The 14,840-nt window shown below is 35.2% G+C and overlaps 1 protein-coding gene across 1 annotated transcript in view; it reads right to left on the reverse strand.

Moving 5' to 3' along the window:
* PCLO (piccolo presynaptic cytomatrix protein) overlaps positions 1-14,840 on the reverse strand; it is a 318,336-nt gene that overhangs the window by 173,368 nt on the left and 130,128 nt on the right. Inside the window, exon 4 of the mRNA XM_041413394.1 lies at positions 5,363-6,583. Coding sequence (XP_041269328.1) covers positions 5,363-6,583 — 1,221 coding nt within the window. The remainder of the gene's footprint in view (positions 1-5,362; positions 6,584-14,840) is intronic.

The following is a 14,840-nucleotide window of genomic DNA, read 5'->3' on the forward strand; positions in this document are numbered from 1 at the left end:
AGTTCACTCTCCAAAATACAGGTCACCTTAGTTCTACTCTGGGATAACAATTTTAGGAAGTGTCCCAAAATTCACTGGCAATTTGAGAACAAGCATCCCAAAGTCTCATGATTTTAATAATATGATGTGATCTTTATTTTTGTTAGGGATCTCAATAGTAGAAGTAGGTTGTATTTACTAGTATTGCTAATCTAAGTCAGTGATTTCTGAAGTAGAGCAAACCATTTATTTAAAGGTTTAATTTATGGACTTCATTGGTAACCTGATTATTTAAAAATTAGTTAAAAATAACTGTGGAATAAATATACTAGAAAAAATATCATGAATGCTAATTATAATTTTAAATTACATTTATGCTCAAGTTGCTGTCAACTACAAGTATTTTCAAAGTTTATTCACACTGAAGTTACACTTAGGGTAAAAATATCAAAACCTAAATATTTTTTATAGTCAGTCATATTACTTTTTATAACCAATCAGGTTTAGATTTAATTTACATTTAAGTTATGTGTTCTTGCTTTTAAGCATATTACGTTGAACAAAATCTTACATTCAAACACTAATATTTATATTAGTATTAAAGTACTTATTATTACAGTGTATACTAATTAATATTTTTAAATTAATCATCATTTACAGGAGTGATTTATTATATGGTTTGCAAAATCAGATAATAATCTGAATATAAACTACATTTGTAGTTTATATTATCAACATTATAACCAGTATTGCAAATTCAAATATCTGATTCACAGCAAAATCCATTGCAAATAAAAATCCAGTGTGAAAACAAACATTTCTAAGGAATTCTTGAATGATAAGGCTGCAATTAATATATAAACACGGAGAAACCTGCAGTACTTACAACAACTTTGGAAAGGCATCACCATTTGAAGCCTACAGCTCACAATATTCTGAAAAATCTAGCCTTGGATATTCTCCAGCCCTTAAGGACGGGATTATGTATGGTCTTTACAAAAAGTCAGCAATGAAGCGTAATTAAAAATTTCAGGTTTTGTATATTATATTTACATTTTTGGCCCCTTTATTAAAGAAGAAAGCGCTTAAGGGAAATTTATTTTGTTATGTTTCAGAAATACACATATAATTAAAACCAAGTGATTTTTCCCTCTGTAAATAGCACGCTCCTCACTAAAACTTCACCTGTGACATTTGATTGTTATTTTTCCATTTATGACAAGTATGTTCACACTTATGAAGACATATCCAACAAAACCCATTATGATAAATTTAGATGAGCTACTAATACTACTGAAAATGCAAACATTGCGGAAGCTCAGTTTTCCCAGGAGCTGATGGACAGAATGCGTAGTGTATGTGAACCTCTCAGATCTTGGTTTTCCAAGATGATGTGATACTGTCGCTTGCACAGCAGAGACAGAAGGCATCGACTGAACAGTTAAGCACAGAGAAAGGCAGAGAACAACTGGTCATGGAACAGCTTCAGCCATTCTCCTTGAAGCTGAGTCTAACATCTAACACCTACTGTGACCAAACCAGAGGAGATGGCAGTTGCCCACCCTGGTATTGAACCTCAGTGAATGACATAACTGACTGCTTTGAATCCCAGGAAACTGAATGTGAGAAAGTTTGCTGTTGGCATAACAAGGAGAAGAAAATGATCTGCAGTAAGGACAGACTTAATTTCTCACTAGAAATAAAAAGGATGAGAAAAATCCAACTTTCTTTTTAAAAGAAAAATATTTTACCAAAATATGAATATATTTTCTATTTTTTTTTTTTTTGTATCATTGTCTGCACCATGGTACATGCAAAAATTATCCTGCATATCATGTTTTGAGATCAATATACTTGTAACTTACAATGAGTAATACTTACAATAAAGTCTCTGGGCTTTTATTCCCTATTTTGTGTAATCTGAGGCTTAGGATATTGTCACTAGCTACATCTGTTCTTAAAGGACAGATAGCTTATTTTCTGTGGTGTAGGCCATCACATCCACAAAGACTGCATCATTGTTAAACTTGCAAACATATTATAAACATAAGATTTTTAGATGAATGACAAAATATGGCCAAAACAATGTTGAAAAGGATCATATATATATATATTCCACAATGCTTTGGACTGAAAAAAATGCATTTAAACAAAAAATACTTTTCTTTTCCTTGTCAATTAGGAAGCACTTTGGTACTGGGCTGTACTGTCGAAGTACTGGGTTTTTCTGAATATTATTTCAATGGCATTTCCTCTGAGTTTGTCTACTGTGTGTTTCTAATACTGGACAAATTTAGCCCTAATACAGACATTGATGAGAGAAACTTCTTGAGAAATAAGGAAGAAGGAGACATAAAAGCTGTCGTTTGGAAAAGATATTAAAAACAGCAAATGCAGCCTCTTTAACTAATGCTAAAAATGATCTAATTTCAACTGTATTTGTGCTATTCCAGTGGCATTTCTGTGATGCCAGAGTCAATTCATTATACAACTATTTTGGACAAGAAGTTTTAGCTTGATAAATATTATTTGTCTGTACTCTTCCTCACTTTTACTATTCTTATTTCAAAATATAAAGCTTATGGTTCAAAAAACATCTGGATTGGCACTTGTAGAAATGTTTTAGTTGTGAAGGCGGTAGTGCTGACCTAAGGGTTGGGCTTCATGATCTTAGAGGTCTTTTTCAACCTTAATGATTCTATCATTCTATGAAAAAGTTCCACCAATTACCAAATCAAACCAGAAATTTATTAAAAGAAAAATACAGCTAAAAGAAAAAAAAAAAGGCTTTTAAAAAATATTTTTAGCTAGCAAGATTATATTGTGTTGCAGAGGACAGAAATTTTATTTTGCAAAGGAACTCATCATTTTTAAAAGGTCAGTTTGTAGAAGAAATAAATCTATATTAAAAAAAAAAGGTGGAAAAGAAACATGTTTGACTAAACTCTATAATGTGCATTTCAATTTTATATTTTCAAACTGAAACATTTTACTTGTATCCAGAAAAATTGCTTACAGACAACTCTTATCCTCCTTTTTCTGTCTCTCTGAGCTGCATTTTGTGGCATGTGTTAGAATAATGATGCAAATCAACAAAATATTAATATTTACCCAGTTACTCAACTGAAGCACGTGATTGTTCCTCAGTAATCATAAAAGGTTGTAATAAGGGTATATATACATTAAATACATTTCAAATGTATGCCAATTGACAACATGATAATGGGCTCATAAAGATATGCTGAACTACCTCTGTGTAAATTTCTGAGTTACAAGATGGCAATTAGCTACTGACAAACTGTATGTGTTAAACCTATAAGATTTCTAGGCATCCTTGTTAGAACTGCTAATTGCTATTGCACATGTCAAGAATCAATATTACAAGACAGTTTCTTAGGGAAAGTCAGTTTCTGTAAAACATGAGCAGTCTATTCTTTAAAAACATTTTGAAGATATTTCAAAATATTACTGAAAAAAATGCTTTGAAAAAAAAAAAAAGGATAAGGCAAAATGGCTTCACACTTACTGAGGGCAAATTTAGATTAGATATTAAGAAGGAATTCTTTATTATGAAGGTGTTGAATCACTGGTACAGGCTGCCCAGAGAAGATGTGGATGTCCCATCCAGGGAAGTGCACAAGGCCAGGCTGGATGGGGCTTTGAGCCACCAGGTCTAGTGGAAGGTGCCCCTGCCCATGGCAGAGGGGTTGGAATGAGATGATCTTTAAGGTCCACACAACCAACACAAACCATTCTATAATTCTACGATTTCCCATGGATTATTCTACTATTTGTACTGAATCAGAACTTCAGCCTTTTCATGGTTTCACGGACTTACTGCTGCCTATTTTTTTTTTAAGTGAAAAATAGTACAGCAAAAATTGCTTATCTAGTATTGGAAAGCTAGAAGAGTTAGTAACTATCATTTTCACAGAATTGCATATAAAATGACAGTAATTTGTCAAATGCAGAAAGGTTTTCCCTTGTTCCTTTGCATCCCCAATTAAAAATACACCTAGCTGAAATCCTCCATAGGATTGTACCCTGAAATACACATGAATTATATTATTCGATGTGTACATGTTGCCTTTTACCTAGTGAAATGGAAGAAATGTGTGATATCTAAATTTATCACATGGTCTCTTGGGAAGAGCTGTGTCTGGCAATGTTTGATGAACAGCACAGACAACACTGAAGTACTCCAATAAAGAAAAATTAAAAATAAATCAGAGTTAATTTTACTAAGCACAAGCTAGGTGAGAAACCTTCTTTATTTTTAATGATGAACAATTTGAAATAGGATATTCCCAGATCTCCTTTTTGTTTGGTCCAAAAGGTAGGATTTCTGGCTATGTTACCCTAATCATAATTCAGGGATTCCCTCAGTACAATCATACACCATAACTCTTGATATGATCAAGAGCAGTAAACATAACATGTGATAGGAGGTTTATTTCAGGCAGGAGACTTGGTTTATAAAAATAGTATTTTCCAAAGCAAAATTTCTGAATTAGAATATTTTTTCTGTCCAGATATCTTAATTATCACCAGGAAATACATAAACCAAAATCAACCAAATCCTTGACCTTTTTGACTGGGATTATTTGAAAACATAATTCTGGCAAAGGTTAAACACTTTCCCTAAGTCTACTCCTACTCTCATAATATGCTACTTTCACAACATGATAATCAGCACCTAATTTGCAGTGCTGACACAAAACCCCCTAATTTTTAGTTTCTCAACACATTTAGTTTCTCAGCACATGCTATTCTTTTCAGCTGATAAAGTTAGTCAAACATAGACCTCTAGTACATGCTATGACAAACTCACCCTTTCCTCTGACTTGAGAGCCCACAAGAGCCCTACCTGAATGTACTTGTCTGTGTGAGATAAACCAATTAAATAGTAAAAAGATGTAAAGATTGCATACTTTCCTGTACCATGTTCAGGCATCCCAAAGTATTCCTGAAATTTATATTATATTTTGTTATTACAAAGCACTGTACACCTTACTCTCTACGATTATTCCCTTTTGGGATTGAGAACTATGAAAACACTCCAATTTCAACAATTAAGCTTTGAGGTCTGAAGAGTCAAGAGATCAAGGTAACTAAATCTTAAATATTGGAAAGATTATTAAACAGGAGCTTTGCCTTAGTTTCAAATGTTTAACTGCTTGAGACTTAACATCAGGCAAGTAATCTTGAAATGTGCATGTAGAGCATAGGACTAACTGGTGAAAATTTCACTCAATGGGAGTCATTGATTTTATAATTTAGAATAATTTTGTAAAGAGAATAACAGTAAAAAAGGAAGGTGAGGGTCTGTAAGGATCAGATTCTAAGGTGGAGAAAGATAAGTGGGAGGGAGAAAAACACTTACTATTTTTTCTCGCACTGCTTCCACGTGGTCGGTTCCTGGCAAAGGTGCTGTTTGAACAGGAATTTCTGCTTCCTGAGCTTTTTCAGCTTTCAAAACCACTTGTGAAATCCCAGTTGTCAAGTCCTCTTTCTTAACATCTTCTTGCTCCTTAGCCTGCAGTCCTTTATAAGGTGCTTCAACTTCTGCTTTCTCTTCAGCAACATGGTCTTTAATCTCAGCTGTAATTTCTTCCTTTTTGTCTTCTGGATGTGGTGTGCTCTTTTTTGGGAGCATAGTTTCTTTATCTTCTTCCAATGTGCTCAGGGGTATCTTTTGGTCTGCCGTTGCTGTTGCAGGAATTTTATCTGCTGAAGGTGTCTTTGACAATTTCCCTCGCTGAAGTTTTGTTTCTTCTTTTTGACCTTCCTCTTGGATTTTATCCACCGATGAAGTTTTCTTAATTTTTTCATGTTGAAGTTTTATATCTTTCTGAGTTCCATGTTGGATTTTATCAACTGAAGCTGCCTTTGGCAATTTTACCTCCTGAAGTTTTGTATCTTCCCTCTGAGCTGCAAGTTGGATTTTGTCAGCTGACAGTGCCTTTGCCATTTTCATCTGTTGGAGTTTTGGGTCTTCTTTCTGAATTCCCTGTAAAATTTTGTCAGCTGAGGGTACCTTTGCCAATTTTGCCTCTTGGAGTTTTATGTCTTCCTTCTGAACTCTATGCAAAATTTTATCAGCTGAGGATGTTTTTGCCAGCTTTGCTTCTTGAAGTTTTTCATCCTCCTTCTGAACTTCCTGCAAAACTCTGTCATAGGAGGCTGTCTTTGTCAATTTTGTTTGCTGAATCCTTGGGTCCTCCTTCTGAGAAGCATGCTGGATTTTATCAGCTGAGGGTGCCTTGACAAGTTTCCCCTGCTTAGGTTTTGCATCTTCCTTTTGAATTCCTTGCTGGATTTTATCAGCTGACAATGTTTTTTCCAATCTCCCCTGCTGAAGTTTTGGAGCTTCCTTCTGAACGCCTGGCTCTTCTTTTGGCTTTGCTGCCGCTGGAGTGGGTGGTGTGGAAGTTTTCTGCGGGGAATGTGAGACAGCAGGCACCGGCCATTTTTGAGGAGGAGCAGCTGGTTTGGATGTTGGTTGTGAAGGGCCTGGTTTCAGAAGTGGCACCTTGCCCATATCTCCAAGCTGTCCTGACATTGCCCTTTGGGTCTGGCAGTTTAAGCACAGCCATTCCTGTACCTGTGACACAACAAACATATGAAGTTACTTATTTGAAAAAGTAACAATAAAATCATACAGTCTTTTCAGCTGATACAGTTGAATTCTTTCCATCTGAATGTTTTGCATACTGGTAAGTTATTTCTTTTCCTTCCTGCTCTTGCAGGAAGCTCCATAGCACCATTCCAGAAGTGGAGCATATCAGGATCCAGAGAGTCAAGATGAACAAGTATAAAAAGGCACTGTGAAAACTAACAGCAACAAGATTTTCCCAAAGTATTGATGACCTATATGTGCAAAGTTTGCTTACATATTTCTAACATATATTTCTTCCTAAAGCCACTATAATCAATCAATAGGTCCCTATAATTTTGCTAGCCTGAGAAAAAGGGAACCAACTGGCACTCATGGCTGTGTTTCTCTTAAGAAATCCTCTCTTGAGGTTTTGTATAGGTATCTGTATGAATTCATTATGGCTGTAACTCAACATGAAGATCACCTCTCTGCTCACTCTACTGCTAAATCCCTGCTGCACACTGGCTCCTTTTACTCTTCTTCCCAAAAAAAATCAGAAAAAGGACAAGTGCTTCTATCTGTGCAGAAGATCTCCTTGCCAGTTGCCTAGCTACTACATGAGAGGAGTAATCACACTGTTTCCAGTGGGATTTGGTTTATAGTTCCTTTGAAATAGCAAAAGAAAATTTTAAGCACAGAAAGGCACTGAAAGGAAAGAAAAGGAAGAAAAAATCAGTCTCTTCTGGATACTGGAATAGCTAATGAAGGTTTACTTCACTAGTGCAATATGAGCTTTACTGGCAGATAAGTGGTGTATAATGTGCAATAAAATCTACATTTAAAAACAGCTGATCAGCAATTTTTATAAGTGATATATAAATTACAAGAAACACAGATGATATGACAAAAATCTTAAGTAAGCACAGCTCAAATGGGCTAGTTTTATGGAAATGAAACTAAGGAGAGGCTATTTAAAGTTTTGTTTCACAAGCAAAGCAAGAATATAGACATTATCATTCAGGTCATCAAAAAATTGTCTTGTGTATTTATTATTCTACTTTTATAGAAATGACCAAACTAGTGAGTGTCCTAGTAAGTGGCACAAAAATATTTAATAATAGTACCAATAATATTGTCCCAATAAATGCAGTATATCAGCTGAATCAGCTGTCTCCCCTAACACTTACTATATCCTTTGCAAATCCAAATTGAATGTGGCTCTGTATCAGACTATTAATTATAATTTAGGTTTAAATTATTTTCTGTTGAAAAAAGCATTTAAACATAATCCTCCAGGAACTATTATTCTCTTCCTTAGGAGTTAAAGTATTCCAACTACACATCATTTGTTGAAGAAGCACTAATTAAGAAATACAAATTTCTTTTTTTTTTTTTTTAATGAATGTGCTCATTTTTCTTGCAAATATTTCTTTTAGATGGGACTATCTGGAATTCTTAGCACGGTTTCCTCTCTTTTTCTAGAAAACAGCACTGGAAGCCATACATATGTTGAGTACTGTCTTTTATAAACTGAAAATAGAAGCAATGCTCCAGGAGACAAATCTGCCCCACAGAAATCATTACATTATTATTAGAAGTCTGCTGTGGATTTAGAAGTCTGCAGTGGAGTAAACGTACTAGATAACACAGCATAAAAGGACTACTGAAAAAAAGATCCATTTTCACAGTAGCTTTGATTGTTTTCGCATGAATTTTGTGAAGATCAATATAAAAAAAGTTGGCAAAATAATTATCATAGCTTTTTTGTTTTTAATTTATCGGAGGGCTGAAAATATTTTAAACCCAAAAAAAGGGGGTAGATTTTTCTTTATCCGTTCAGCCTGGAAAATGCTCATTTCCCAATGAAAGCAGAAATAATGCCATAATTATTTGTGCTACTACACCTTCAGTCAGCACCTGGCATGAGAATAAGACAGTACTTCAACGTATTAAGCTTCTCAGAATCTAGCCTTAGCCATCTTTAATTACATAAAAACATAATGAAGTGCCTTCTGCCATGAAATAATCCATAATCTTCCATGAAATAATAAAAAAATTACTCCTATGTAGATATTCTTTAGGAACATGTTAATTTTTACTTTAAATTCAAATGTTCTTTTTGCAGTACCATTTATTTGGCCTATTTCATCTTTATTTCTTTATATCCAGTTTCTAGGGTCTGTATGTTTGTTTCTTTTCTATCTGTCTACATTTGGGGTACATCTACACTTGGCTCTCCTCCTGTCTCTGCTGTTAACACAGATTCCATCTTGCACCTCTCAGCTGCTGCGTGCTCACTGCTTATACACTTGCTCCTTCTCAGATTCATCATCACTTCCCTTTCCCTCATTTAAATCCTTCACAGACTCAGTTCTCTGGATGCCTATAAGAACTTCAACAACTTTAGTAACAGTGTTAAGTGTTTAGTTACCCAGCCACTGTTTCCACTGCTTGCTGTCTCTATTTAGTGTCCTTTCCTTGGAGTAAATTTCTGGAACTCAAGGACTATGCTTTGTGCTGAGCACATGGTAGAACTCTTAAAAAGGAAAATAATGGAAATTAACATGAAGAAAGGAATTTGATGATTAGCAGATTGGCAAAATACATTAAATTTTATCAAAAGATGGAACTCTCAGACTTGCCTCTCTGCCATGATGGTGAATGTGATAGTAGGGATATAACCTGGAATTGTCCAGATATCCAGTGATTTAATGAACCTTGTCATTGTCCTCTTGGATTTTTCTATATCTGCATCTATTTACCACTTTATTTTTCAGGATTACTGTATAAGCATTGCACATACTACTCCCAAAGCTATGTGTTTCATATAATTGTTTTTCATTACCATGGGGATATTTGGTCACAAGACAACATACAAAAATCATCTTATAGCATCAGGCCTCTAGCTCCTGATTCTCTGTCAGAATGGTTCTCTGTAAAATCAAATTTTGTACCATAAAGTCATATGCCTCAGTCTTAGACTTGTCTTTTCCTCAGTTAACCTCATGCCCTGAATGCAAGCTTTTCCCTAAGGCTATCTCTTCAGTTAGCCTGTCAACCCAAATTTATTAGGACTTGGAAAATGGACATCATCTTCTTTTAGCAGTCTTCACTAGATAAATCTTAGTTCTTTACAGAATTCTTCACACCCTTTGGTCCCTGAATTGGCTGTAGACATTATGATTGGCACTACAAGTGCTTTAATACCCTGAATCCACGGCTCTCTCCTGGTTTCAGCAAGCCTTTCAACCCAATACTGCTGGGCAGAACAAAATAGCTCTGTCACAATGTTCTCCTCACACAGTTTTGTAATAAACAAATGTCATTATGAAAAGGGCATACATCTAACATTCATTGTGAATGTCTGTTTTTCAGTCATCAAGCAAGAGCTCTGCCCTGCTTGCTACAGAATGATCCTTTCTGCAAACTAAAGGAGTGAAGGAAGTCTTGAAAGGCTTAGCTCAGAATTTCAGGTGTCTAATTCAAGGACAGTTGAGAGTCCTCAGCTCAGTTTTATTGACAAAAAGGCTGCTGAGATGGTATTTTAGAGAAAACAGGTGATACAAGAAAATTTAGAAAAAAAAAGAAAAAAGAGTAAAACCATATAGTGTCACAGGGAGAACAATTTAGGAAGAAATACACTGACATGAAGAGGCACAAAGCCAAAAGGGAAATACAGAGAAGTGGATGTTAACAACCCAGCAAGTTCAAAGGTTGGCCGGTATGTTCCAAGGAGGTGGAGAATTTGCTGCTTGCTGACCTGAGTTGTGACTGTCTGGCCAGCAGACACCATCCAAAGGCCTCACTGAGGTGGTGAAGATGTTACTATTAACAACTCTTCATTGGTATCTGTCTGCTGTGTGTATTCATCCACAAATTGCTCTGTACTCAAGTCTGTGCATCCTCCTTTCTGTGTTGCTCTGCCTGTGGTAGACACTGGCTGAACAAAATGCAGAGAGGGAAGGCTACATTTCCATCTAGAATGGGAATTTTGTCCTCAGCATTTCTCTGGGATGTGTGATCTACAAATTCAAATCCCACACAAACTGAGGACTTAGATCTCCCACCTCTAGAAGAAATATTCAAATTGCTAGATCTACATATAAAAAAGTTACCACCTATGCCACATAGATTGATAGAGAAACATAATGTTCAGAGCATGACCACAAAGACTGCAGATCTGGCAGAAGAAAAAAATACAAAAATAAAATACCAAAATCTCACATCGTCTCTGTCCAAACAGTGTTAGGCAGACAGGAGGTAACTGTCTAAATGAAGCTAGTTTGGCAGAGACAGGGTCCACAGTGAAGTCTCTGTGGCATCCAGATTTAGAAAAAATGCAGGGGGGGTTTTACAGATATAATGTCTATGGAGGCCACAGGCAGTTTTCCAGACTCATTCTCCTTAATTTACACATAAATTTTGTCTAAAATATCACTTAGGAACTTAAACTTATTTTTGGATTCCACCCCAAGTGGAAAAGTGATGTGCAAACAAATGCTTAGTCAGATGTTGATTTTTGGAAAAAAGGTTAGAAAAACGTGGCTAATTTAACCTAGGGAAATGAATCTCACAAATATGACTTATATGGGAGGAAAGGTATATTGGCTGCAAACCAAATGGATATTAATGGTCCATGGACAAATTTAGCTTTAAAATTAGAACACCTTCCTTGACAGTAGTGATTTGAAGTTTGGAGTATGATACAATAGGAGTGTGGTACAGAGAAACACAGTTAAGTTCAATATATGATGTGATTGCCAACAAAATCACTCAACAATTCACGAAATCATACCAGTTTTAAAAACTGCATTTCTGTAATAGTAATCATGGGCAGAATGCATTATATCATTAGCATTAAATTGATTCACAGAATTTAGTTGACTTTAAGCATCAAGGTGTCTTTTAGCCACCAAAGGAGATCACAGAAACCCCCAAAAACTGGTTCAGATGAATTTAAAGCATTACCTTAAAAAACAAAACTGTAGAAATCCCTGCAGAATAAAGAATTTTGTCAACAGGAGGAGGAAGGGATTACCTTTTCAGTTTAAGAATTTGGTTTTTTATTTGCTAAAGTTTCGACCAAGATGAAATTGCTTTCTGAACAATGCAAAATAAAATACCATCTTTTATCTTTTTCTCAAATAAAGAGTTTCAGTATGTGATTGAGGAAGACTAAGTTATCTCAGCCTGTCATTATTGTTACTAATTGATATGTTTAATTATAAGCCGTCACAGCTATGAAATAAAATAAGTTATTTTCAATTATCTCTTTTTCTTCCACACCAAGTGATAAAGTTGTAAATACTGCAGCAGATTACCAGAAAAGTACAGAGGAATCAGTGTTTCTCCCACGTATCAGGAATTACCTGCTCCTTAATTTAATAGGTTTGGGACTGCTGAATATTTCACTCAGTCATGTACAGATGAAATACAGAGTATGACAGCAAAAAGATGACCCACTTCTTCAAGTGATGACAATTCTGAAAAGTGCATACCCTTACCTTACTTCAAGATACATCTCAGCACCTTCAGAAAAAGCTCGTTTTGTGTTTTTTCAGCAACTGCTCTGTTGTATGGGAATTTTTATCTTAGCAATTAAATTTAATAGATAATGGGATTTTTATGTGTATAGTCTCTGTGTATACTTTAATTTCCCTTAGTTATTTTGCTGAAATCCCTTAGAGGCTTAGAATTATGCTGTCAATGCACAAAAATGTATCCCTAGTGTATATATATAACATCACAGATGCAAATGAACCAAAACGGTGGAAAAATAACTTTTTTATTGAGGAGGAGCTAGCACCACTGCATTTGTTTTTTCTCTGTACCTAACTGCACTGTAATATGCTTGTTGTTTTTTTCATGCATCATTATAACAAGATGACTAAAAGCCCTTCTTTTATTGGCAGGCTTAGCTGTAGGGGCGCTGTTGCCCAAAACAAAGGCATGATTCCTCCTCAGTCTTACACAGAGAAATTCCCATTGAGCACTTTAGTACCACTTCTTCTGATACCATGGCAAAAACAACCCCAGTAAAGGAAAAAACAATAAAGTGGATATGGGCATCATTCAAAGGCCAACCTTTTGTTTATAAAACATTTAAGATATTTTTGAATTTTGACTTCTACAGTGAAGTACACATGAAAATCAGCTTTTTCTCCTTACATGTCAATGACTATAAAATTGTCTTATTAAGCAGTTTTCTAATCCACAAAGTCCATCTCAGAGGTATTGCTGTATTATTTTTGTTTTTTCATTTAACTCACAAAAGCCAGAGATAGAGAATTTATTGGCAGGATAAGAAGATAAGAGTTACATTCATAAACATATTTCTATGTATATCTGACAACCAGAGTCAGATAAAAATTGTTGCAGCGACATTCTCTTTCACAGGTTCTTTTAAGGAAATTCCCAATTAGATGACTAAAATGATTTCTGGTTGCTTGCATACGTGACAAATTACCACACTGTTGTGCATTAATGAATAGCAGCATGTGACCTCTATTAATGCTATTCTTAACTTGCTTTGATAGAATGGGAGTTCCTAAAGATTTCTGTAGATTCTATAGCCAAAGAAATCCAAGGTTCTGTTAGTGTCCGAAGTAATAATTTTATGGTAAAAATACAGTTTTATTAAATAGTTATTTTATAAACCAGTTTAGTCAGAGCTTTAAAAATGTTAGTCTATTGTAATCCTTCGTGGCTATATGTAGATATGGAGAAGCCTCACTATGCTCCTTTGTACCCTTTATTACAATAGTCTCAAAGAATAACTGTTTTCTGTGCCTCCTAGCAGCTGAATCACTATTTCCCACAAACTGGTCAGCAGAATACGTGAGTATTCCCACCTCACCATCGCTATTATTTGCTCAGAACTGACAAAATGTCTAGTGTCACAGATGGCACTAGAACAATAAACAACACCATCCCCTGAAGAGTTTGTGGTCTATTCAATTCTGTGTTCAATGCTGACCTTTTACAGACAGTCTAGAGAAAATTGCTTTTGTTCAAAAACCAGACCTTAGCTATGGAACTAGGTTCCATAGCATAAAGGAGAACTGTTATTTTTATTACATCTCACAGTATGCATTTAGCTATAAACTACAAATACAATCTTCCTACGTGAACCTAAATGGATAATATATATAAAGACCTTAACCACTCTTTGTAAGAACTTTTTATTTTGGTCATCCCTAATAGAAATACAGAGACAACTGATATACATCATTGCTCTTAAAAGCCATTTTGCATTTTGTTTGCTCTTGCAAATCAGATAATCCTAAAACTAACATTTGCAGTTCACCCCAAATATATGCTTTGAAAAACCAAAAATCTTTGCTAAGACAGATTGAAATGTGTGTCTTTTGTTCCCCTTTTACCTAATAATGCATTGATTTTTTTAATATAGAAGAATCTGTATGCTTCAAGTGAAATGCTATCAACTGAGATGAAAATACTTAAGGAAAAAAAGCTGATTTAAAATTTTTAAAAAGTCCTAGCTCCATCCTGTCTCAGCTAACCTAAATTGTAAATACTTAACTGAGGACCTAAATTTATGACCCTGGCTAGTCAGATTCACTCAGCAGGCTATGGGATTTTCTCTCCAGATATGAACAGTGTTGGTGGTCTGACTGTTGTATCTAGTCCTGATTAGGGAGAGAGCCTGCAGCAAACCGTGCTCCACACAGACCTCACTTCAAGGATGAATGTGAGATTTGCTCAGAGCCTGCACTAAAGTCCAAAGACAAACCTTTCTTAAAATAGTAGCCCAAAGAAAAGACCTAAATCTGTAATCTGATACTTAAATAAATGGTCCAATATTCAAAATGTCTAAAAACCTGAAGACAGTTCCCTCCATTGATTCATATCTACCAGTTCATCTCTTCTGTTTGAATTTTTAAAATCAGAATAACTGTGAATATATATGTTTTATGGGTTCTTTTTATTTTACATGGCTTTATAATTTCAGTTTATTAGCAGTGATTTACATATAATGTTTGCTTTCAGTGTCATGTGAAAGGTACCTGAATCCTTTAGGTGCTTGAAAAATGAGGGGGACAGGCAAAGAAACAAGCAGACAAAAAAAAAAGGGGGATCATTCATAGTCAAGGCAACACTATTCTCAATGAACACAGTCCAGCAGAAAGGGAAGGTTGGTCCCTTACCTGGCTTTGGAAAATTATATTAATTATTAGCTACAGATAGAGGAAGAAGTTTGCATGTAACCATTTTCTGATATGCTGGCAACTGCCACAGCAGT

The sequence above is a fragment of the Onychostruthus taczanowskii genome, unplaced genomic scaffold (assembly GCF_017590055.1).
Source record: "Onychostruthus taczanowskii isolate IOZ18803 unplaced genomic scaffold, ASM1759005v1 scaffold41, whole genome shotgun sequence".
Taxonomy (NCBI): Eukaryota; Metazoa; Chordata; class Aves; order Passeriformes; family Passeridae; genus Onychostruthus; species Onychostruthus taczanowskii.